Below are 24869 nucleotides of genomic sequence, written 5' to 3'. Positions count from 1 at the left end.
CAGTGCCCTCCATCCTCTCCTCCCCCAAGAAATCCAGCGGGCTCCGGGTGTATTTTTAATATATAGTTTATTTCTCTCTTTTTTTTTTTTTTATTTTAAAGCCCCCCCCAAAGTGCAATTTTTATTATTTTAATTTTTTTTTTGTCGTTTTTTGTCATAGTTTTTATTTTTTTTCCTCATCTCCCCCCACTTTATAAAGAACTATCAAAGTTACAATCTATGGAATGTCTTTTCTGTGCTTTATTTATTTTTTTTTTTCATATATTTCTTTATATTTCTTTTTTTTCTCTCTCTCTCTCTCTCTCTCGTTCTCTCTTCCTTTCCTCACTCCTTTTCCTCCCCCCCACCCACCCCCGAGAAAATCCTCACCAAAACAAAAAGAAAACAAACCAAAAAAAAATTGGAAAAAACACATAAAAACCGCTGCAACCTTTGCGAGTGCTTGAAGATAAAGAATCTCTTTAATAGATTATATAGAAAGACGCAGGAAAAAAAAAAAAAAAAAACAGAAAACAAAACAAAACAAAAAAACCAAAAAAGGGAAAAAAATGAAAATAAAATTAATATTTATAATAAAGTGGCCCCACCTCGAGCATCCTTTGGGGTCCCCGGGCCGAGCTCGGTGTCCCCCCCGTCCCTGGGGACATTTCAGCTCTTGCTGTGTGTATATATATATATATATATATATATAGATAGATAAGATAGATAGATAATTTTATTATATAAAACACAATTTAATGCAGCATTTTGCCCCCTCCCCGCCCCAAAATTTCCATCCCGTTTTGCTCTTTGTTTTTTTTGTTTCTCTTGATTGAAATTAATTTTTTGTTTTTTTTTCTTGGTCGTGAATCAAAAACAACAACAACAACAAAAAAACCAAATTAGAAAATTTTAGAGAGAGAAATTCAGGGGGTTTTGTCTTGATTTATTATTAAATTATTAAATAGTTAAATTTGGGGGGGGGAAATTGGGGCTGGGGAGGCTCTAAAGGGTTGGGGGGAGCTTAAAGGGGGGAATGAAGGAGAATTTTGGGGTGGGGAGGGGGAATCAGCCCTTTCCTGTGGAAAAATGAGAAATGGGACCCCTCGCACTCAGTTTGGGGGGCAGGACCCCCCCAGAGCCCATTTTGGGGCAAAAAAAACCCCAAATTTGTCCCTTCCCAGCCCAGCAGGGGCTGCAGCCCTCCCTTGGCACCCCCAGACCCCAAAACCAGGATCAAACCCCATAAACCTGGGCTGAGTCCCCCAAACCCAGATCAATCCCCCAAAATTGGGCTGAATCCCCCCAAACCCAGATCAATCCCCAAAATTGGGCTGAGTCCCCCAAACCCACATCAATCCCCAAAATTGGGCTGAATCCCCCCCAAACCCAGATCAATCCCCAAAATTGGGCTGAATCCCCCCAAAACCCAGATCAATCCCCAAAAATTGGGCTGAGCCCTCCCCAAAACCCAGATCAATCCCCAAAATTGGGCTGAATCCCCCCAAACCCAGATCAATCCCCAAAATTGGGCTGAATCCCCCCCAAACCCAGATCAATCCCCAAAATTGGGCTGAGGCCCCCAAACCCAGATCAATCCCCAAAATTGGGCTGAGGCCCCCAAACCTGGGCTCTGCCCCCCAAACCTGGATTAACCCCCCTAAACCCGGGCTGACCCCCATGAGGGGAGGTGGGATGGGGGAAGGAAAAGGGGGGGACACACAAATTTCTTCCTCTTTAAAATAAAAAAAAAAAAAAATCTTTTTTTTTTCCCCTCCCTATTTCCCCTTGCCCCTGCTTGGCTTCGATCCAGATTTTATTATTTCGTCATTTATTATTATTATTATTGTTATTATTAATAATAACTTTTATTATTATTCCCCTCTCTCCCTCTCTCTCTTCCCACCGTAACTCAGCACTTTCTTTGGCAACACTTTCATCCCAACCTGGATTCAAAAAAGAAAAAAAACAACAAAAAAAAACCCCAAAACAAAACCTCAAATTAAATTAAAATTAATCAGAATAAAGACAAAAATCTCGATGCTGAGCTACGGGGGGGGGATTTTGGGGTGGGGCTTTAAGGCGACGGGACAGGGACAATCCTGGGGCATTTGGAGCTTTTTATTTTTTTTTTTCTTTTTTTTTTTTTTTTGCTTTTTCTTGATTTATTTTTAGTGCAAACTTCACCTTGTGCTAAAGTGTTGCCAGTGGGGGGGACAGGGAGGGGACAGGGGGGACACGGGGACATCGCTGGGGGAATCCTGAGTCTGCTCCTCTCTCCTCTTCCTCCTTTGTGCTCCTTTTCCTTTGCATTTTTTCCTTTTTTCCTTCTTTCTTGCCCTATTTTTCTCCCCTTGCCCTCCTCCCCCCCTCAATTTATTCCTTCTTTTCTCATTTTCCCCCCTTTTTTTTTCCACCTTTCATTTCTCATTTTTCCTTCTCCCCCCCCCCTTTCTTTCCCTTATTTCCCCTCTTTTATTTCTCCCCTCCAATTTCCTTTTCCCCCGTTTTTTCCTTCCTTTCTTTTGACCAACCCCTCCTTTTTTTCCCCCACTTTTTTTCCCCCTTTTCTGCACACCTGGAAGCTCCCACCCCCTTCACCCCCTCCCGGTGCTGCTCCCCCAGAGCCCCCACGATTCCCTCGGGATTGGGAATGGGGGAAGGAAAAAGCAGCAGCGAGGGTGGGAAAATCCACAGGGGGAAAAAAATAAAAACAAAACCCCAAAAACCGGGACCAGAGGAGCCACCACAACCCCGAGCACAACAGGAACCTCCACAAGTCTCTATTTACAAATCCACACGGAATTTTCTTTGCATATTCCCAAAAAAAACCCCTCAGCCGGTGCTGCCAGAGGGGCCGGCCCTGCCCGGAGCCCCCGGGTTGGGATCCGACCCCTTCCCGATGGGAATTCCCTGCTCAGATCCCAAATCTCCTGCTCAGGGAGGGCTGGGGACCCACAGGCACCCGGGATCTCGATTTTCCTGCCCAAAGGGGGAACGGGAGGGACGCAAATCCCTGGGATCTGGGGTCCCCCCAGCTCCTTCCCGGGGGATTCCCTGCCTGGATCCCAATTCCCAGCCCAGATCCCAATTTCCCAGCCCAGATCCCAATTTCCCTGCCCAGATCCCAATTTCCCTGCTCCAGACCCCAATTTCCCAGCTCAAATCCTAATTTCCCTGCCCAAATCCCAATTTCCCTGCTCCAGACCCCAATTTCCCAGCTCAAATCCCAATTTCCCTGCCCAGATCCTAATTTCCCAGCCCAAATCACAATTTCCTAGCTCGTATCCCAATTTCCCTCTCCAGATCCCAAATTCCCAGCTCATATCCCAATTTCCCTGCTCAAATCCCAATTTCCCTATCCAGATCCCAATTTCCCAGCCCAGATCCCAATTTCCCAGCTCAAATCCCAATTTCCCTGCCGAGATCCTAATTTTCCTCTCCAAATCACAATTTCCCAGCTCGTATCCCAATTTCCCTGCTCAAATCCCAATTTCCCTCTCCAGATCCCAATTTCCCTATCCAGATCCCAATTTCCCAGCCCAAACCCCAATTTCCCTGCTCTAGACCCCAATTTCCCAGCTCAAATCCCAATTTCCCTGCCCAGATCCTAATTTTCCTCTCCAAATCACAATTTCCCAGCTTGTATCCCAATTTCCCTGCTCTAGACCCCAATTTCCCAGCCCAAACCCCAATTTCCCTGCTCCAGGTGGGATTTTTGCCAAATCCACAGGGATCCCAACACCTCTGCGCTGGCACTGGCTAAAAAAAAAACATCGTAAAAATAAAATTATTTCTACAAAAAAATAATCTAAAAAAAAACCCAAAAAAACCCCAAACAAACAAACAACCTCCTCAAGGCTGTGGGGAGCAGCGAGCGAGCCACAACCCCCAGGATTCCTGCCTAAAATTCAAGCTTCCATGGATTTTTTTTTCTATTTAAAATTCCCGAGGGTCAGGGCATGTCACAGAACCTAATTAGCATCTTCCTCCCATCCTCCAATCTCACTTGGATTCTGCCTATATTTGTATTTTTTTTCTAGTTTTTTTTTTTTGTTAAATATATATATATATATACACATTTTTTTTTTCTTACAAAAATAAATTTAGGCTTTTTTTTTAATAATATTTTTTTTTCTCCGTAGAAGTCTTTTTTTTTTTTTAAAGTTTTTTTTTTTGACTTGTAAACATCTTGAATCTTGCTTTTTTTTTTTTTAAATTAAGATAAAGTGAGCTCAAAGTACCCGTTCCATCGCAAAGTGCTAAGACTTCTTTGTTTTCTTTTTTTTTTTTTTTCTTTTTTTATTATTTTTAAGCTTTTTTTTTTGGAATTTTTTATTGCTTTTTTTTTTGTTTTTCTGCATTAAATAAACATCCATCTCTTCCCCCAGCCCCACCACTCACCCCACCCTCCCCAGCACACACTCCCCTCTCACTCCCTCTCCAAAATACATTCGGCCAAAACCTGCTCTTTGCTTTTTTTCTTTTGAAAGTAAAAACACCAAAAAAAAAAAAAAAAAGAAAAAAAAGGAAAAAAAAAAAAAGGAAAAAAAACCCAAAAAAAACAAATTAAAATAAAAGGAAGAGAATCTAAAAAGTGCTTTGAAAATAAAAGGGCTTAAAATCTCTCTGGTTTTTTACTCTTTTTTTTTTTTTCTTTTTTTTTAGCATTTAAAAATGTGCATTTAGAAAACAGGTGACCAACTCAAAGGTGCCTTTTCCCCCCAAGGGTCGGGACCCGCCTCTCCAGCCATAGAGCATCTCTAGATATATATATATATATTTATATATATTTTATTTTCTTTTCTTTGTGGGAATGGGGCTGGGGGGGGCCAGGCTGCTCCCCCTTTCCCAAAGGCCTCCTGCTCCTTTAGGGGAGACCCCAAAGAACCTTTTTCCCAAAGGGATTTGGAGGCGTTTTTGGGGCCGTGCTGGGGAGGGAAAAATTCCCTGGGGGAAGGGGGGGGGGGGGTGGGGGAAAAAATTCCCTAAGGGAAGGGGGGGGGGGGAAGAAAAATTCCCTGGGGGGGGATTTGGGACCCCCCAGCCCCAAATTCTGCCGGCAGCGGGGGCTGGGCTGACTCAGGCACTTCCTGGGCACTGCGGGGTGGGGACGGATGTGGGGACAATGGGAGGGACAGGGATGGACACAGGGATGGACACAGGGATGGACACAGGGATGGACACTGAACCCACGGCACGGCTGAGCCATCCCTGGTGCCCCATCCTGGTGTCCCCATCCTGGTGTCCCCACCCTGGTGGCCCCAGCCCTGCCCTGTCCCCATCTCCAGCGTCCCCAGCCCCGGGTGCCCGACACAAACCCTGCCGAACCTGCTGCCTTCTCTCACATGATTTTTTCTTTTAAAAAAATTTTTTTTTAGGCAATTTTTCCAGCAATTTCCAGCAATTTTTTCCCCACCCGGAGCCCTCGCTGCCCGACTGAGCCTCGCACTCGGGGGGGGCTGGGGGGACAGACCCCAAATCCTGACCCCGATCTCCTGGGAAGGAGCCCCCGGCCCCCAAATCCCAAACCCCGCCCTGCCACAGCCCTTCCAACTCCTACCTCTCCTTATTTTTTTTTCTATTTTTTCCTTTTTTTTTTTCTTAAATAGATCTCTCTCTGAAATAAGTTTTTTTTTCTTTTCTTTTTTTTTTTTTTTTTTTTTTTTAAACATGTGTTTGGACACAAAATAAAGCTTTGGATTTACATGGAAGCTCTTTTCCATGCGACAGAGCCACTTTCCATCCCCACCTCGTGCTTCCCTAGCGTCCTTGCCTTTCCAAGAAAAGGTCCTTGGCTATGAGGGATCCTCGGGGGAGAGCCCCGCTTACGATGGGAAGATTGGAAAACGTTAATATATAATATCTCTCTTTTTTTTTTTCTTTTTTTTGTAGCTTTTTTTTGTTTTTTCCTTAAAAAAAAGGGAGAGAAACATCTTTTAAAGAGAAAAATCGGAGGAAAAGTACTAACTAGATTTTGTGACTTTGTTTTGTTGTTTTTTTTTCAGGTTTCATCGTTTCATCGGTTGGGGTTGGTTTTATGGTTTTTTTCTTTTTTTTTTTTGGTTTAGGAGAGTCCTTGCTCATTACCCTCATCCGACCCTCCTGCTACATTCAATCCCGGCGCTTCGTTATTGGAATTCTCCTCAAAGTGCTGCTGCTGCTGCTGCTGCTGCTCCTCGCTGCCCGCGGCCGTGTCCTCGGGCTCGGGGGCCGGGGTGCTCCCGTCCTCCGTGGGCGTGGGGGGCATGGCCCCGCCGGCCTCCCTGACCCGCGGCTTGCGGCCCCTCCGTGACGGGATCCCGTTGCATCCATCTTTTTTAAGGTGCCTGTGCAGGTGGTCGGAGCGGACGAAAGTCTTGCAGCAGCTGTCGCACTGGTACGGCCGCAGCCCCGTGTGCACCCGCATGTGGTTCTTCAAGTCGTAGTTGTGGGCGAAGGCGGCCCCGCACTGCTGGCACAGGTAGGGCTTCTCCCCCGTGTGCTTCCGCATGTGCACCTTCAGCTTGTCCTGCCTGCGGGGACACACGGACACGTCAGGGACGGACTGGGGGCGTGGAGGGGCAGGGAGGGGTGTGGAGGAGGTGACACGGCGTGGGTGGCACTGGGACGGGGCTGGAGCGGGGATGGGCATTGGAATGGGCATCTCCTGGTGTGGGGATGGACACTGGAATGGGCCTGAGCAGCTCCTGGCATGGGGATGGACACTGGAATGGGCCTGGGCATCTCCTGGTGTGGGGATGGACACTGGAATGGGCAGCTCCTGGTGTGGGGATGGACACTGGAATGGGCAGCTCCTGGTGTGGGGATGGACACTGGAATGGGCCTGGGCAGCTCCTGGTGTGGGGATGGACACTGGAATGGGCCTGGGCATCTCCTGGTGTGGGGATGGACACTGGAATGGGCCTTGGCACAGGGCTGGGCAGCTCCTGGTGTGGGGATGGACACTGGAATGGGCCTTGGCACAGGGCTGGGCAGCTCCTGGAGTGGGGATGGACACTGGAATGGGCCTGGGCATCTCCTGGTGTGGGGATGGACACTGGCACAGGGCTGGGCACCTCCTGGAGTGGGGATGGACACTGGAATGGGCAGCTCCTGGTGTGGGGCTGAGCATTACCCAGTGCAGGGTGAGAGGGTAGGGTCACACACTGTCACATGTGGGGTCACACATTGCCCCACAGGTGGTCTGAGCATGGCTGTAGGGTCACACAGTGCCCCATATAGGGTCTGAGCAGGGTTATGGGGTCACACAGTGCCCCATACAGGGTCTGAGCAGGGTTATGGGGTCACACATTGCCCCATATGGGGTCTGAGCAGGGTTATGGGGTCACACATTGGCCCATACAGGGTCTGAGCAGGGTTATGGGGTCACACATTGGCCCATACAGGGTCTGAGCAGGGTTATGGGGTCACACCCTGCCCAGCCCAGGCTGGTCACAGCTATGGGGTCACACATGGCTCATTTGGGGCTGGGCCAGGGCCCAGCAGGGCCACCTGAGCCATCGCTGCTTCCTGGAGGCAAACCCAGCCCCGAGCACGTGGCCAGGCAGGGGAGCCCCTGCTGCCCTCCCCAGCACCTGCCCGACCCTTCCCAGGCGGATCCACCCCATTCCTGCACGGATCACTCAGATCCCAGCCCTGAACGTTCTCCCTTTACCCACAGGATCCCAGAAATCCTAAAGCTCCGGGGAAGGATCAAAGCCCCAAGGTCGTGTCCAGCTCTGAGTGACACATGAAGTGGCTCGTGAAATTACAATTTGGCATTTTATAACCTCCCAAACTCTTCTCTTTTTTTTTTTTTTATGGGAGCTGCTCCTCCCCCTGTGACCGCAGAGGAACCAGGAAACGCCAGGGAGCAAAAATCCCTGAGCAGGGCCGGGCTGGGTGCGGGAACACCCGGCTGGAGCAGCCCCCTCCTCCTCCTGCCACACCCCAAACCCCCTCCCAAACCCCTCCCACGGAATGGGGAAGGGATTTGTTCCCAGCCCTGGGCCGTGGATGGGGAAGGAGAGCAAAGGAATAATATGGAATAAATAACATGGAATAAATAACATGGAATAAATAACATGGAATAAATGGAGCTCGGGGCACGGGAACAAGCGATGCCAAGGACAGCTCCCTGTCCCTGTCCAGGCTTCCCAAAGCTGCTGTGGGCAGAGGCAGGAGGATGTGTTTTGGCTGGAATCTGCTGGTTTAGAAAAGCAGCTTTTTTACAGGTGCCAGGCCCTCCTGGGAGCCAGCAGGGAGCAGATCCTAATGCCAAGGAATGGGAGCAGGGTCCTACAGAATGGGAGCAGATCCTAATGCCAAGGAATGGGAGCAGGGTCCTACAGAATGGGAGCAGATCCTAATGCCAAGGAATGGGAGCAGGATGGAAAAAGGATGAGGTGGTCCCACCAGCTCCCCCTCCCCACAAGTCCCCCCTGTGCCTCCCCTCACGTTGCAGTGCCAGCAGCTGCCAGGGACCCTGTGGCATTTCCAGGGCCTGCAGTGCCCTGGATGGTGCCTAGAGGGGGATGGCAGTGGGGTGGCTGTGGGGTCGCTATGGGGTGGCTGTGGGGTCGCTATGGGGTGGCTGTGGGGTCTCTGTGGGTGGCTGTGGGGTCGCTATGGGGTGGCTGTGGGGTCGCTATGGGGTGGCTGTGGGGTCTCTGTGGGTGGCTGTGGGGTCGCTATGGGGTCTCTGTGGGGTCGCTGTGGGGTCGCTGTGGGATCAGCCCCAGCCCCGGAGCAGGGAGGTGCCGCGTGGCAGGGCCGGGGGAGCGGGGAGGGAGGGCTGGCACCCTGCCCCTGCCATTATCTGCATTCCTCAGCTCTCCAACGTGGGCTGGGCGCGGCCGGGACCAGGGGAAGGGGCAGGACACGGCCTCCTGCCCCTCGGGCTGCACCCTGGGCATCCCACACGGACCCCACACGGGATGGAGCCCCCAGAGCACCAGGGGCCTGGAAGGGCTGGGGGAAGTGGCACAGTGGGAACATCTGGGCAGGCAGGGAAAGGGAAAAGGAGCAGGGAAAGGGAAAGGGAAAGAAGCAGGCAGGGAAAGAGAAGGGAAAGGGAGAAGGGAAAGGGAAGGGAAACAGAGCAGAAAAAGGGAAGGGAAAGGGAGCAGGGAAGGAAATGGAAAGGGAAGACAGCAGACAGGGAAAAGGAAAGGGAGCAGGGAAATGGAAGGGAAAAAGCAGAGAAAGGGAAGGGAAAGGGAGCAGGGAAAGGGAGCAGGGAAAGGGAAAGGGAGCAGGGAAGGGGAGCAGGGAAAGGGAGCAGGGAAAGGGAAAGGGAGCAGCCCCAGGCCGGGCAGCCCACGCTGCCCCCGGCAGGGCCAGGGCTGCTCCAGGCTGGGACCCCCGGGCCGGCCCAGCCCCGCAGCAGAGCCGGGGAGAGGAGGCGGCGCCCGGGCACGGACTGGAGTGAACTGGAGCAGCCCAAACAATGTCCCCTTTCTTTGGTGCTGCCGTGGCCCAGGCAGGGAGCAGAGCAGCCCTGATTAGGAACAGGGCCGTGGCAAACGCCCCCGGGAGCTGCACCGGGGCTGCAGAGCTGCTCTGCCAAGGACACGAGCGGGCTCCGACCTCCCTCCAACCCAGCCACGGCCACCTCAGCCATGCCATGAGCCATGCCCAAACCATTCCCCTGCTCCTGCCTCAATGGACAGACCAAGAGCTGCAGCTCTGTTTCCCCCTCATGTCAGGCTTCCAGCAGAGCTCAGCAAGTCAGGACAGCAGGATGGTGGCACTGGCCATCGAGCCAGGCCCCTTGAGATAGCTCAAGTGTCACACCCCCAAACTGCTCCCTGGAAAACTTTGGCCTCCAGCCCCAGCTCGCCAGTTAGGACGGAAATGAGTTGAGCAGAGAGATAAAATCACCCAGGAGCAGCCCTGGGCTGGCTCCCGGGGAGAGGGGAGGGCCGGGTTTGGGTGCAGACCCCGGGTTTGGGTGCAGACCCCGGGTTTGGGTGCAGTCCCCGGGTCTGTGTGCAGTCCCCAGGTTTGTGTGCAGCCCCCAGGTCTGTGTGCAGCCCCCAGGTCTGTGTGCAGCCCCCGTTCCCAGCCGTACCTGGTGAATCTGACGTTGCAGATGTTGCACTCGTAGGGCTTCTCCCCGGTGTGGGTGCGGATGTGGCGCGGCAGCTTCCCGGCGCCCTGGATCACCTTCTCGCAGATGGGGCACTTCTGGAATGCTTTTGCCCTGATCTTCTTCTCCACCTTCTGCGACCAGGACGGGTACACGTCGCCCTCGCTGGAACTGCCAAAATATTTCAAGTAATAATCCATGACCCCGTCCTCGTCCTTGCGGTCGTCGTCGCCGAGCTGCTGCCGCCCCACCGAGTTGATCATCTGCTGGAGCAGGGCGCTGGCGGCCAGGTCATCCACCTCCCTGGCATCATCCTCCGTCTCCGTGCCCGTGGGGATGAAGCTGGGCGAGTCCCCGGCCTCCTGCGGGTCCAGAGGGCCCCTGGGGGTGCCCCCCTCCTCTTCTGCCGGGGTGGCCAAGCCGCGGCTGCTGTAATGTCCGTTCTGGGAAGGGGAGAACATCCCGCCGCTGACCGGCTCCTCGTCCTCGCGCTCCAGCCACATGGCCGGGTTGCTGTCGGGGTCACAGTCACTTGCCTTTGGTCTTTCGGTTGGGGTGGCTTGCGAGTAGAAGTCCAGGCCGTTGCAGTTCGACTCCTCCTCCTCCTCTTGGCCTCGGAAGTTCAGTCTCTGAAGGTCTCTCAACTCTGGGTTGGTCCACGGAAAGCTGCCTTGGTGGCCGTTCACGGGGTTGCTCTGGAAGAACTCCAGGTACTCTTTTGCTCTGAGATGGTTCCTCTGATCAATTTGATCTACTGTATCCATCTGGTCATTTTTGGCCAGAATCTTCCTCTCCAGGAGATCCGTGCAGACATCCCTGACGGCCGGGATCTCCAGCAGCGTGGCGGCGTTGAGGATGTCGTTGACGTTGGAAGTGCTGACGGTGAGGGTCGCGGTGTAGGCGAACTCCAGCAGCGCCGACAGGGCGTCCGCACTCACAAAGTCTATCTCATACACGTTCTGCTGGTCCACCACTAACCCTGAGGTGAAGAGCTTCTTGAAGTACTGGCTGCACGCTGCCAGGACGGAGCGGTGGGTGGGGAACTCCTGGCCTTCCACCAGGATGACCACGTCGCACAGCAGCCCGTTGTTCCTCTGCTCATTCAGGCTGCTGAGGATGTCACTGCTGTGATCCGGGAACGGGATCCCTATGGGGCCGTCCACGCCACCCGCCATCTTCCAGGCTAAAGGCTGTGGGGAAGGAGGGCAAGGCCGTGAGTCAGAGCTTGGAGACATCGGGAGAATCCCCAAATTCCTGAGGGACGCACCTGGCAGTGTGTCCCCTGTGCCTCTCCCATCATCCTGCCCGTCCTGTGCTTACCTGGCGAGGAGGAGGAGGAACAGAGGCCAGGTGCTCTCAAGTGAGAACAGCTGAATTAGCACGGATCCGGGCCAGAGCAGCAAGCCTTGGCAGGGAGCTGGCATCACCCAGCCAGGCAGCACCTGGAGCGGGCACAGCCGTGCCCAGCGTGGGGCCAGGGCAGCCTGAGCCTCCCCAGTGCATCCCAGTCCTGCCCTGGGAGCATCTCCCAGTGCCATTCCTGCTGGGAAGGTCCCCAGCTCAATGATGTCACCACTGGGAACAGCATTCCCATCACTGATCCCTGGCTGCCAGCACCCCGGGAATATCCTCTGGGAAGGGCAGGGAGAGGGGAGCCCCAGCCTCCCCACGCTGCTGCTGCAGGTGTTTGACAGAGCAGAGCTGATCCCTGGAAGCTGAGGCAGCTCCTGCTCCTTCCTGGGAGCGGGAGAGAGGAAAGGACACCGGGATCACCAAGTGCCAGCGCCAGACCTGGATCCTGGACAGGTTCCAGCAGAAGCAGCAGCTCTTCCCAATGCCAAGGGTTTGTTTGGGACAAGATAAATAAATAAAGTCACTCCTGACACATCCACTTTACTCCAAAGGCTGGAAAAACCCAGCCTTTGCTGGGAAATGGGCACTGGAGCCTGACTGCGAGCCTGAGCAGCCCCTAATTCTCCCACAATCCCAGTCTTCTGATCCCAAAAATCAGGAATAACATTTCCCTCCTGTCCACCTCAAGCACAAATCCACACGCTCCTTGAAGCAGCAATGCCTTTGCTGGAAAATCAGTGTAATTCCCCCCATCCCAAGCACTGGGATCAGCAGGAGCCAAGAAATCCACGCACAAACCAGTCCAAAAATCACCCCAGCACAAGGCTGGAGTACCCAGGCTCCTGATTCCCAGGTGGGGAAACTGAGGCACGGCGGGACGTGGCCTGTCCCAGGCCATGGGGGGACGGATGAGTCAGGATGGATCCAGAACAGGAATAATTATTCAGGAAGCAGCTGCCAGCCCCGGGTCCCAGCACGGAGCAGGAGCCCAGGTTGCACAACTCCGGCTTCCCCCACCCACCCCCGGCCTCCCCAGTAGTTTTCCATATTTACTTATTTTTGAAACGTTTTGTTAAGCCCAGAAAATAAGTTTAACTTTGGCACCTTCCTGTTTCATACAGAGAAAAGGCAGGAGAAGGCAGGTCTGAGGCTGTGGAAAAGGGATCTGGAGCAAATCCCTGCGTAATCAACAGCAGGAGGACACCAGGATTCGGCTCCCAGCAGGAATGGGATGGGGTGAGGAGGAGGAGGGAGGACCAGGGGCGCTGGGGGCACGCACCAGTCCTGCCACCAAACACCAAAGCCAGGTGGCTTCCTCAGACTCCTGGGAGCAACTCCAGAGCCACCTCCGGAGCTCCAGGCGTGACCTTTAAACCCTAATTTCATGGATTTTTACATCAGGGAGGAAAGGGCTGTTTGGTGGCACCACTCCACACCAGACCTGGCTTCAGGTGTGACCTTGGGCAAGGTCACCCCATCCCAGGGGATCCTGAGCTGGGGCTCCAGGGAGGCTTTGCTGCCTCAGCACTGCTGGTCCCGGTCCCACTCCCACCAGGGCAGCTCCAGAGCTCCCCAAACCCTGACTGGAGCAGATCCCACATCCCTGCCAGCCCCCAAACCAGCACTGGAGCTTCCCCCTCTCCCTCCTCTCTACCACAGATGCTTTACAAGTTTTTTCCTCCCAAATCCAGTGAGCTGGAGCTGCGTGCGGCGTTTGGAAGCTCTGGACAGGCGTCCTGAGGGTTCTGTGTCTGTCCCCCACACAGCCCAGCCCTGGGGAGCAGCCAGACAAGGTCCCCCCCCCAGCCTGGGGGCTGGGATAATCATCCCCACAGTGTGGGAATGGCTGCAGGGTCATGAGACTGCCCCTGGAGCCTGCTCCAAGTCGGCCACCCCGCACACAACACGGCCTTTGTGTCCCACGGCCGCGGTGGCCGGGGGTGGCGGGGGCAAAGGGGGCATCCTGAGCCCCCCAGGAACGGGTTCAGGGCCTGGGTGCTCCAGCCACATCCAGAGACTGAGCCCTTAAAACGTCCCCTCCATCCCCTTTCCAACAGTTTAGGAATTGCCAATGGGAAAACGGAGCGTTCCAAAGGATGGATTTGGGGTTTTGGGAACTTGTTGAGTCTTTGTGAGGTGGGTGACTCAAAACAAGTTCCAGGCACCCCAAATCCACTGCTTGCTCATGGCACCGGGGCTCAAGGCCACGATGGAATGGGCAGAATCCACTTGGGAATGTGCTGAAGCCAGGTGACAAGTGACAAAAGCTGCTGGCACAACCACAGCCCGTCCCTCCCTGGCAAGGAAAGGTCTGAATGGGCCACCAAGGGGGAGCCTCAACTCCTGACCTGGATTTCCCAGCAGCTCCATTCCCTCCCTGCCTGCCTGGGAGTTCCAAGCCCCTGTCCCAGACTGGGTGGCTCTGCAGGGCTCAGAGGTGCCACATTTCACCCCAAAAGTGGCACTGGGGGAGAAGTTTGGGAATGGCCCGACTGAGGTGAAATACAGCCCGTGAGGAAGGGGGGTTGGAGCAGCAGCAGGGCCCTCCAGGTGATTTAGGAACATCACTGACAGCCTGCTGGGACACCCTGTGCAGCCCCAACCCTGCTCTGAGCCCCCTCAGCGCTTCCAAAAATCCCAACACAGGGGAGCTGTGGCTATTCCAGCTCCACGGGTCAGCCTGGCACACACAGGCAGGAAAAATGTCATTTTTTGGGTGCTGAACGGGGGTGAGGGAAGTTCTCCACCTCCCTGAGCTGATGTTCCACATCCAGCTGATTCCCCATCGCCTTTGGACGCCGCTCCTCAAGACTGAAATGAATTCCTGAGGTTGGAAAAGCCCTCCAGGATCACTGAGTCCCAGCCGTGCCCACCTTGTCCCCAGCCCAGTGCCACCTCCAGGGATGGGAACTCCCTGGACAGCCCCTGCCAATGTCCAATCATTCTTTCCATGCAGAAATCGTCCCAAAATCCAACCTGAGCCTGCCCTGGTGCAACTCAAGGCCGTTCCCTCTTGTCCTGCTGTCCCCCGGGAGCAGAACCCGACCCCTCCTGGCTGTGCCCCCAGTCAGGGAGCTGTGCAGAGCCAGAAGGTCACTCCTGAGCCTCCCCAGCTCCCTCAGATGTTTTCCAGACTCTTCCCAGCTCCATTCCCTTCTCTGGGCTCACTCCAGCCCCTCTGTGTCCTTCTCACCGTGAGGGGCCACACCAGGACACAGCACCCGAGCTGTGACCTCAGCACTGCGATTTTATTTTCTTTTTTTTAAGCTCAATTTCACACCTCTCTCCTCCCAGACCCCCCCCCAGCCCAAGAGCAGCACCCAGAGCTCATGGAAACCCCTGAGCTTGTGCTTCCCTCAGCAGGATGTCACCCAATCCCTCTCCTCCAGGAGCTCTGGAATTTGACATTTACATTCAAATGAGACGACCACATCAAGATGGGATCCCAACCAAAAGTGCTGACAAAACACCTCTTTAATTACCAGTTTTCCACAGAACCTCAGTGGTTGTTTTTCCTTTTCTCTTCACTTCTTTGCCTTAAAATTTAGAGGAAGCTGAGCAGTTTGGGAGGGCTCAGGCATAGCCAGGCGGAAGAGCTGGGTCACACCTGGGGAACAGGGAACAGCCAATGTTCTCTACGTGCTCTAATCCGGAAAAGATCCCAAAACCCTTCCTCAGGCAGAGGTGCCGCCCTCTGCAGCAGCACAGGTGAGAACTTGAGCAACACCTGGCACCTGCTCAGGGCAGGAAGGGAGAATCAGCATCACCCTTTCCATGGGGCACGAGGCAAAACGGCTTTGGGGAATTCTGCAATGCACACAGCAACAATTCCTGGGAAGAGCTGAGCTCCGGGAGGTGCCTGTGGATGCTGAGGCTGTGGGATGGAGAGAGACTTTGGACATGAGTGTGGAGGGACGGGGCAGGAGGGAATGGATCAAACTGACAGGGCAGGGTGAGAATTGGGAAGAATTCCCAGAGCAGCTGTGGCTGCCCCTGGAGCCCTGGAAGTGTCCAAGAGGAGGCTGGAGCACCCTGGGATACTCCAGGATGTCCCTGCCCGTGGCAGGAATATTTAAGGTCCATCCAGCCCAAACTATTCTGAAATTTGGGACACTCAAGGTGCCCAAGGATCCCAAGCTGCTCTGGGATTTCTTGGAGCAAACACACACGACCGAGGCAGGGCAGCCTCAGCAGCAGCACCAGGGGAGAATGATTTAAAAAATGGTGATTTACACAAAAAACCACCCCAGGAGCTGCTGCCCAAGGCCCAAACACGACCCCAGCACTCCCTCACCAGCCTGCAGAAATGGGGCATTTCCCCCTAGAACTGCTGCCACCCCACAAGTCCTCCCCTGCTGACATTTAGGGACAGCCCATCCCAGTGCCCCTGTCCCTCTCCCAGCTCTGCCAGCCTGGCCCAAGGCAGCTCTGGGGCCACGGGGAGCAGAGGCAGAGCCTGTGCTGGGAGCAGCCCAGGACAGGCCCCAGCAGGTCCCACCCTGCCCAGGATCCACCCCAGGCCTCGGGACACACACCTTGCACTGGGGAGCTGGGAACAGGGCAGGGGAAAGGGGAATGGGAAAAGGGAACGGGAAAAGGGGAAGTTTCTGCCTGCTTGGGAGAAGTCACAATTCCAACCACTCCACTGAGCCATGGAAACTCAACTGCTCCCAACAAGGAAATGTGCTGTCAGTGCCTTAGGGCCAAACTATCCCAATTATTTGGACCTGGAGAACCAGCTGGATGTTCCTGAGAAGAAGACCCTGAACATCAACAGAAGGAACTGCACTGTGGGAAAAATCAAGATTAAAAAAAACCCTCAGCCTGCTTTTCCTTTAAATAAAACTACATTTTCAATGGTGCAGTGGGAAGAAATCCTTGGTCTTGAGAAGGCAATGGAGTCATCAATGGCAAAGAGTGAATTCCAGCTTTCTTCTGTCCTGCCTGGACACCCCAGCTGGGGTAACATGACCAAGATCATGCAGCTCTTGAAGGGAAGAGACCGGAGCAGAACCAGCGCCCTGCAAATATCTGTGGGCTGCTCTGGACAATCTGGCTCTGTTTCCCAAGCATGGGCATCCATCCCCTCCAGCCCCTGCCCAGCCCTTAACAGGGAAAAGCGACCACAGCTCTGGATCTGGGATGTGAGGAATGAGGAACGAGACTGAACCACACCAGGAGGGTTCAGCTGGTTCCCAAAGAGGCTCCAGGTCCCAGCCCTGACCGAGCCCTGCTCCAGGGGCTCCTCAGAGGGGCTGCATTGCTCTGCTCCTTACACAGATCAGAGCACCCCACGTCTTGGAGGTGCTTTGGGTGCTGGAATGCTGCTGCAAGAGCTCTGGAGACCTTGCAGTGCACGAAGGGGCTCCAAGGGAGATGGGGAGGGACATGCAGGGACAGGACAAGGGGCAATGGATTCAAACAGAGGAGGTTTAGATGGGATGTTGGGCAGGAATCCTTCCCTGTGAGGGTGGGGAGGGACTGGAATGGGATTCCCAGAGCAGCTGGGGCTGCTCCTGCATCCCTGGCAGTGCCTGAGGCCAGGCTGGACAGGGCTGGGAGCACCTGGGACAGTGGGAGGTGACCCTGCCATGGCAGGGCTGGCACTGGATGGGCCTTAAGGTCCCTTGCACCCAAACCATTCTGTGATGAGGCCAAGACTCAAATTCCAGGTGAAGTACAAGAACACCTGAGATGTTCTGACAGCTCCTGGGCTCCAGCAGCTCCCCTGCCCCAGAGCTTTTCCTCCCCTGCTCTCAAGGATGTGCCTGGGCAGCACAGGAAGCTCCAGCACAGCCAACCCCCCCCTCCTGCAGCCCCTTCACACCCAGCAGCTGCTCCAAGGAGAGGAAACCTGCCCCAAACCCTGCAGATCCTGGGGCACGGATCCACACATCCCTGAAATGCCAGAATCCCAGGCCGGTGTGGGCTGGGAGGGACCTTGAGACTCGTCCTGTTCCACCCCATGGGCAGGGACACCTTCCACATCCCAGAGTGCTCCAGCCTGGCCTTGGACACCTCCAGGGATGAGGCAGCCACAGCTCCTCTGGGAATTCCATCTCAGGGTCTCCCCACCCTCCCAGGGAGGAATTCCTTCCCGATATCCTATCCATCCCTGCCCTCATTTTGAAGCCATTGTCCCTTCCCCTGGCACTCCAGGCCCAGGGAAGAAGCACCAACAGCAGTGCAGGAACAGCCAGGAAAGGAGAATCCCACATCCTGCAGCTTCTGGCAGGAAGAGCAACTGCTCCCACTCAAGCCTGGATGGGGCCCTGGGTCTGAACATCCCTCAGACCCTCCATGAACATCCCAGGAACTCTAATGGAATAAAACAGGAACCATGGAGGGACCACCATGGTGGGGCTGGAGGTCTGGGATCCCTCATCAGCGACAGGGAATTGCTGGGAATGCTGCTATGGAGCCACCGGGAAGAAAGGGGCTCGTTCCTCTTGGTTTTCCCAAACTGCCTGAACTCCACTGGTTTTTCACATGCTGGCCCAGATGAGGCTGGACAAGGCAGGTGTGGAATTGTTCCAGAGGAAGAACAAGCGTCACCAAGATCAGGCTCATCCCAAAGGCCTGGGCCAGACTCTGCATCTCCCAGGAAAGCCGGTGGTGCTCCCAGAGCCACGGGGGATTCACCAGCAGGGATTCCCCTCCACAGCCCAGGCAGAGAGGGGTGACCCAGTGCCACATTCCACAGCTCCCAGGGATGGAGCTGGGATGGGATTCCCTTGCAGGGCACAGCACAGCTCCTGGGAAACTTCAGTTTCCAGCTGCTGGCCAAAGGCAGGACATGGACCCCGATGGACAACGGTCAAGTGGCCAAACACTGGTGCTGTTCCAGAGGATCCCAAAGCTGCAGCCCCAGAGCCTCCCCAGCTGCCACCCTCAGCCCCGACAGCACCAAACTCCTCTCATGTTGCAAGGTGAGCCTGAACTGGTTCCTCCACCCAGCCCTCCTTGCCAATTTTCTCCTTTGTCATCAGAGGCCGGATTTAATCCGGCAGGAATGTGCCTTTTAGCCCTGGGAGTCTCCCACCCGAGCCCTGAGTGTCAGGGTTATTTTGGGCTGAGAAGCTCCTCCATCCCCAGCACTGTCACTCTGCCTCAGCACAAAAGTCCATGGCACCAACTCTGTGTGCTGGGATTGTCCCCAACAGCACCAAGAGGTCACAGGAATTCCCCTGCACGGAGACAAAACCAGCCCCAAACTGCTGAGAGCTGCTCAAAGACCCTCAGCCCCTGCTCCAAACCCACCTCTGTTCCAGCAACTCCCAGGCCTCCCTCAACCCTCAGGCTAAGCTGAGCCCACCTGAGCTGAGCCCAGAGCCCAGGAAGGCTGGATACCCTGGAACTCAAGGAAATTGTTCTGCTGCCCAAACAAATCCTTTTCACTGAGCCCCAGTGCGCCCACACTGCTGCAGTCCTGGCCCTCCAACAGGTTCTGTCCCACCTGGCTCCTGTGGGAAAGCTCCCTGGTTTTGGGAGATTCTGGACAACACCAGGCCGTGGCTGAGCCGGCCACAGTTCTCCAAAATACTTCAGAAAGTCTCAGGAGTTGCAGGGAAAAAGGGGAAGAAGTGCACAAAGCACGAGGCTGTGCGTGCTCCAGTGCTGGCTGCAGGAGCTGCTCTCTCCCAGGAGTTCTTTTCCAACCTGGGAGCCCCAGGAGCCTGGAGGCACCAGGATCCAGGCAGGAATAAGCAACTGCTTTCCAAAAAGGCAGCATGGGGCCCCTTTGCAAGGGAGCAATTGAGGACTCCAAGCTTTAACCCCCGGCACAGCCCAGCTGCTCCAGGCTGGAGAACAACCAGAGCAGGTCATGCTTGGACACCCCCTCCCCTTCAGAGGCCAGAGCCTGTCCCCACTCCAGCCAAAATCCTCCCAAAGTCACTCCAGTGTTTCCTTGAGAAAAACCAATCCCCTCTGCCCCCTCACCCCAATTTCCCCTCTCCTGTCACAGCTCTCGTGGCCTCCTGAACTGAGAGAACCATAAAAACTGCTCAAATCCCAAATCCCCCCATTCCCACAGGTCCCAGACAGCATTTACCCCCTCACTCCATGTTCCCCCTCCCTGTCACATCTCTCCTGACGCCTAAGCAGAGAGCCCTAAGAACTGCTCAAACCCCAAATCCCCCCATTCCCATTTGCTGCAGGAGCCCCCAAAGCTGTCCCCTGTCCCAGGATTGTCCCCCCCACCACTCCTGACATTCCCTGCCCGAGGCTCTGGCATCAATCTAATTGCCTCAAATGACACCTCACAGACCTGTTGTTCTTTTCTACACTGGGAAATGAGGGAGGACAAAAAAAAAAAAAAAAGGGGGGAAACAAATAAAAGAATAAGCCTGGAGTTTGATGAGAGAGCAGGGCAGGGCAGCCCCTTATGTAATTCCCAGTTTGTGGATTAACAGACAGCTCGTCCGGCCATTCCCGGCTCCAGGGGATGACGAGCAAAAGCGAATCCCTGGAGCAAGCAGGGCTCCATCCCTGGAAACCACGGATCTCCCTCCTTCCTTCCTGCCCTGCTGGGATGCACGGGGGGGAATGCTGATCCCTCTCTGCTCCCTCTGCTCTGCCTGTCGGGGCAGGAGGCTCCGGGAGCTCCAACCTGTAGCTACAAGCCCACGTCCGGCACCTTCCCAGCTCCAGCAAACAACGGGGAAAAAATCTCATTTACTCACTGGTTCCCAGCGTGCCGGTGGGAAATAAGGAGGTGCACGAAGCAGGAAGGAAATGGGAGCAGGAGTGGAGTGAAGGATGGGGAGGAGGGAGTTAAAACCCAGCGCTGGGAGCGGGGGGCATCCTCTGCTGTGGAGAAACCAGCACAGGGACAGGTCAGGAGAGGGGCACGGGCTCCAGGTGGGCACAGGGGTGAGGAACAGGAGGAGAATGACCCCGAGGGTGCTGGGATTTCATGCCCAGGAGGATGCCAGTGTTCCAGCAGGTGGGCACAGGGGTGAGGAACAGGAGGAGAATGACCCTGAGTTCGTGCCCAGGAGGATGCCAGTGTTCCAGCAGGTGGGCACAGGGGTGGGGAACAGCAGGAGAACGACCCCAAGGGTGCTGGGATTTCATGCCCAGGAGGATGCCAGCGTTCCAGCAGGTGGGCACAGGGGTGGGGAACAGGAAAAGAACGACCCCAAGGGTGCTGGGATTTCATGCCCAGGAGGATGCCAGCGTTCCAGCAGGTGGGCACAGGGGTGGGGAACAGCAGGAGAACGACCCCAAGGGTGCTGGGATTTCATGCCCAGGAGGATGCCAGCGTTCCAGCAGGTGGGCACAGGGGTGGGGAACAGCAGGAGAACGACCCCAAGGGTGCTGGGATTTCATGCCCAGGAGGATGCCAGCGTTCCAGCAGGTGGGCACAGGGGTGGGGAACAGGAAAAGAACGACCCCAAGGGTGCTGGGATTTCATGCCCAGGAGGATGCCAGCGTTCCAGCAGGTGGGCACAGGGGTGGGGAACAGCAGGAGAACGACCCCGAGGGTGCTGGGATTTCATGCCCAGGAGGATGCCAGCGTTCCAGCCGGCCAGGCCAGCGCTGGCAGGTCACATTCCCGGCTCTCTGGCCGCACATTTTCCCAGGGATGGGCGATGCCAGGGTGCTGGGAAGCCGCTGCTTGCCAGGGGATCTGCAGCTCATCCCACCGCCGTGCCCTTGGCTCCCACCTGCAGCCCCGGGGCAGCTCGCAGCAGTCTCCAGTTTCTCGCACCTCGTTGCATTAAGCTGAGCCCTATAGTTCCCTTCCACCTGCAGCCCGGGGCTGCTGCGGGACATCCCCGAATCCCTGGGGCGGTGGGAACGAGCCCCACCGGGATCCGGCCCGGCTGTGCCACCGGAGCCGGCGGTGCCAGCGGGCGGGTGGGAAACTGAAACTGAGCGCAGGGAAGGCGATACGGGCAGGGGGCTGGGCGAGGAACAATCGGCCCCGGCTACTCCGAGAGGATCCCAGCGCTGGCCTGACCTCGTTTACTCCCGCTGACGTCCTCGCAGAGCTCCTCTGGGACGCTGCAGGCACAGGTACAGGGACGGACACAGCAGCAGTTGGGATCAAAGGGCCACGGGGTTGGGGATAAACGCTTCCCTCAGCCCAGACACTGCCTGTCTTCCTCCCTTTCCCTGAGTTCTGCTCGTCAAAAGGCTTTTAATTACAGACTGGGACCGGTCTGCTCAAATTTGAGGTTAAGGCTGGTTGAGAGTGTAGTTAAAGCAACTGTTCATTGCCTGGACTAGGAGAGATAAGGAGCAGGGTTCTTTCTAATTGTTCGCCACACAAGCAAGCTCATCTTCCAAAAAACTCAGCATCCCGAGACGGGGGAGAGAACCCTCAAGTGTCAGTTTAAATCAAGATCAAACCACAGTTCTCAAGCACTTAGACTCTGCCTCAAACACAAACCCGGGATTTTTAGGTGGGACACCTGCATGGGACTCGATCCTGCAGTTAAACCCCAGCACTGGATCCCAAAACAAGGTCCTGAAGGGAGACAGGAGCACCCAAACCACCACAGAGCCTCGATGGCAGCATAAATTTCACCCCTCATTTGCGTCCCGTGCCCACATCCAAATTCCCACGCTGGGAGAACAACTGGAATTTTTAATTCTGCTTCCAAAAGTCACCAAACACGAAGGGAGCCCGGCCGCCCTCACCGTGCCAAATTAATTCCACCCAGCTCCTCCACAGAGCAGAGCTCCTCGTGAAGCCACAGCTAAAGATCTTCACCAGACCCACGGCCACCAGATGAAATACGAGTGAAAAACGATTAATAATTAAAAAAAAAAAAAAAAAAAAAAAGGCAGAGGAAGAGTTGCAGAGCAGCAAAGTGAGGAACTACTTTCATTCACCACCACATTTATTAAGAGCTCCTGCCTTGCAAAACCCTCCCTGGAGTTACTGAAGCAATTAAGGCTTGGTGGAAAAATCCCACCATCATCACCCGTGTTTGGGTTGCGCCTCTTCACTCCCTCTTTCACCAGAACAAGCCTAAACAGGGGCCAGAATGAATATTAAACAAGAAAGGCTCCTCTCTAATAAACTCCTCAGTTTTTCTCGGTCTCTTTTATTATTTTTTTTAAGTAGTTGAAATCCAACAACTCCAGCAAAACCATCAGAATTAAAGCCAGCCCAGCTCTTCCTGCTCAGCCTCCAGAAGAGCCCACACGCTGCAATTTCCAACCAGGACGGGCAGAATCCTTGAGAAATCACACAATTCCTTGAAAAACACCACCAACAACCACCCCAAACACTTTTGGAAAGCGCCACGATGACCTTTTAGCTCCGCTGCTACACCGAGCACAACTTCAACCCTCATTAGGTTGTAAATTCTTCCAGGCAGAACCTTTCTCTCCCCGTGTCCATAAAACAGTTATTATATAAGTTATGGTTTCGATAGCCAGGACAACCAACAGCCCCGGGAACACGGCCGCTCTTGAACTGGGACGGCAGCAAACTCTCACCACCAAGAGTCCTTGAGCCCAAAGAAACTTTGGCTGCCCAAAGCCGAGGGTCTGCAGAGCTCAGGGAACACCGAGAGCCAGGCATGGGCCGGGCAGTCACGTCGGCTGGGCTTGTACAACAGGAACTGTCGCTTTCGGCGGAGCAACGCCGGGATTTACACGTCCTGGTGCTGCTGCCGGAGTCCCAGGGCTTTCCATGGAATCATGGAATAACCTCAGCTGGAAGGGACGCACAGCGATCACCCAGCCCAGCTGCTGGCCCTGCACAGACACCCCAATAATCCCACCCTGTGCATCCCTGGGAGTGCTGTCCAGACGCTTCTGGAGCTCTGGCAGCCTCGGGGCTGGGGCCATTCCCTGGGGAATCTGTCCAGCACCCCACCATGCTCTGGAAAAAGAAACTTTGCCCGATCTCCAACCTCAGCCTCTCCTGACACAGCTTCATAAACCAACTTTTCCCACACTCCCGGAACAACACGGCCGAGGACCCCTTTCCCTGGCAGTGCCCAGCCGCCAGCCCACGCTCCCAGCGATGTGTCCGTGACTCTGTCCCGTCTCCAGCCCCACCAAGCACCGCTCCGAGGGGAAGAGGGCAGGGACCTTTGCCTGTGTCGCGGAGGCCTCAGCACGGCACGGCACTTTTGGGCACCTGACCGGAACCACCAGTTCCAAAACCGAGCCCCGAGTGGGGGATGACGATGAGGAGGCAGTGCCGGCTCCCCGGGCACGCGGGGAATGTTTTGGCAGCTCCGAGGGATGCTGCCCCTCACGCCGAGCCCTCGCCGCTGCGCAGTCCCGCGGGGGGAGAGGCTTATCCCGCCGGTCTCCTGCGGGCAGCAGCGCCCCAGCCCCGCGGGGGGATTATCACCGCGGCCCCCCCTGCCCGCAGCCGGCCGGGGGGAGATAAGGGACGGCCGAGGGGGGTAAAAACAACCCCGGGCGCGCAGGGCCGGAGCGGGGCGGGCAGGGCCGGGCCGGCGCCCCCCGGCCGCCAACGACCTTGGGGTGCGCGGGGACGGCGCGGCCCGACGCCCCCGCGCGGGGCGGCCCCGGGGGACCCCACCCATGACCGGCCTCCCCCCCCGCCGGCCCGGGCCGCCCCCCCCGCGGGGCCCACAGGGAGCCTTGGCCGGGCGCCACGACCCCACCCCTTCCCCCGGGCGGGCGGGCGCCGCAATGGAGGCCGGGGGGAGGCGGGGGCGGGGGGCGCCGGGGGGAGGAGGGGGGGGGAAGTGTCGGTGGCGGCCCCGCGGGGGCGGCGGGGCGGGCGGGGGTCGCGGCGGGGCCCGGCCCAGGCGGGGGTCGCGGGCCCGGGCGGGGGGGGCCGCGCAGGCCCCGCCGCGCCCGTCCCCGGCCACCCCGCGCGGCGCCCGCCATTGGGCCGGGCGGCGGCGGGCGGGGCGGGTGCGCGGGGCGGAGGGCGCGCCCCGATTGGCCCCGCCCGCTGCCTATCAACACGCCTCCCGCTCGCCGCGCGCGCGAGGGCCGCCGGGGAGCGCAGTCCGCTCGCCCACGGGCACCTGCGGCGCGTCGCCGCCGAGGGACTACAACTCCCGGCAACCCCCGCGCCGCGCTCCCCCCACCCCTCCCCGCTCCCAACCCTTCCCCCCCCCCCCTCCGCGACCCCCCCAGCACGGCCCGGCCAAGTACAACGTATACGGAGGGGGGGCGGAGGGGGGGGGGCAGCCCCCACCCCCCCTCCACAACGGACGCAACCGACCCCTCCCCACCCTCCACTGCCCCCCACCACCTCCGGGGAGGGGGGGGGGGAGGGTCAGGCTCGAACCACCCCCCCTATGCGCGACCCCCCCCCCCCCCCCCCCCCGCCCTCTCCATGCGCGCCCACCCCTCAGTTCCGTACCGGGCGGGGGCCGAGCGGTCCGGGCGAGCGGAGCGGGCCGCGCCGTGCCGAGGCGGGCGGGCCGGGCCGTGCGGGCGGGCGGAGCAGGCTCTGGCCGCCCCGCGGGAGCTGCTCGCCGAGGCCCGTATGCGGCTCCTTCCTGCTCCG

The 24869-nt window shown here is 56.4% G+C and overlaps 1 protein-coding gene across 2 annotated transcripts; it reads right to left on the bottom strand.

Moving 5' to 3' along the window:
• Positions 1-5896: 5896 nt before the first annotated feature.
• ZBTB7A (zinc finger and BTB domain containing 7A) lies at positions 5897-24806 on the bottom strand. Of its 2 annotated transcripts, none has more exons than XM_066566390.1 (3): positions 24723-24806; positions 10034-11241; positions 5897-6494 (listed from the first exon to the last, which is right to left on the bottom strand). In XM_066566390.1, the coding sequence occupies exons 2-3, from the start codon at positions 11224-11226 to the stop codon at positions 6047-6049; spliced, it is 1641 nt and encodes a 546-aa protein (XP_066422487.1). In that variant the 5' UTR covers positions 11227-11241; positions 24723-24806; the 3' UTR covers positions 5897-6046. The 2 variants fall into 2 exon arrangements, with proteins under 2 accessions (XP_066422487.1, XP_066422488.1); XM_066566391.1 differs by lacking the exon at positions 24723-24806 and adding an exon at positions 11372-11673.
• Positions 24807-24869: the final 63 nt, after the last annotated feature.

Source organism: Molothrus aeneus, chromosome 27 (assembly GCF_037042795.1).
Source record: "Molothrus aeneus isolate 106 chromosome 27, BPBGC_Maene_1.0, whole genome shotgun sequence".
NCBI lineage: Eukaryota > Metazoa > Chordata > Aves > Passeriformes > Icteridae > Molothrus > Molothrus aeneus.
Note: the sequence above shows the minus strand (reverse complement) of the source record. Positions and strands in the feature narration are given on the sequence as shown.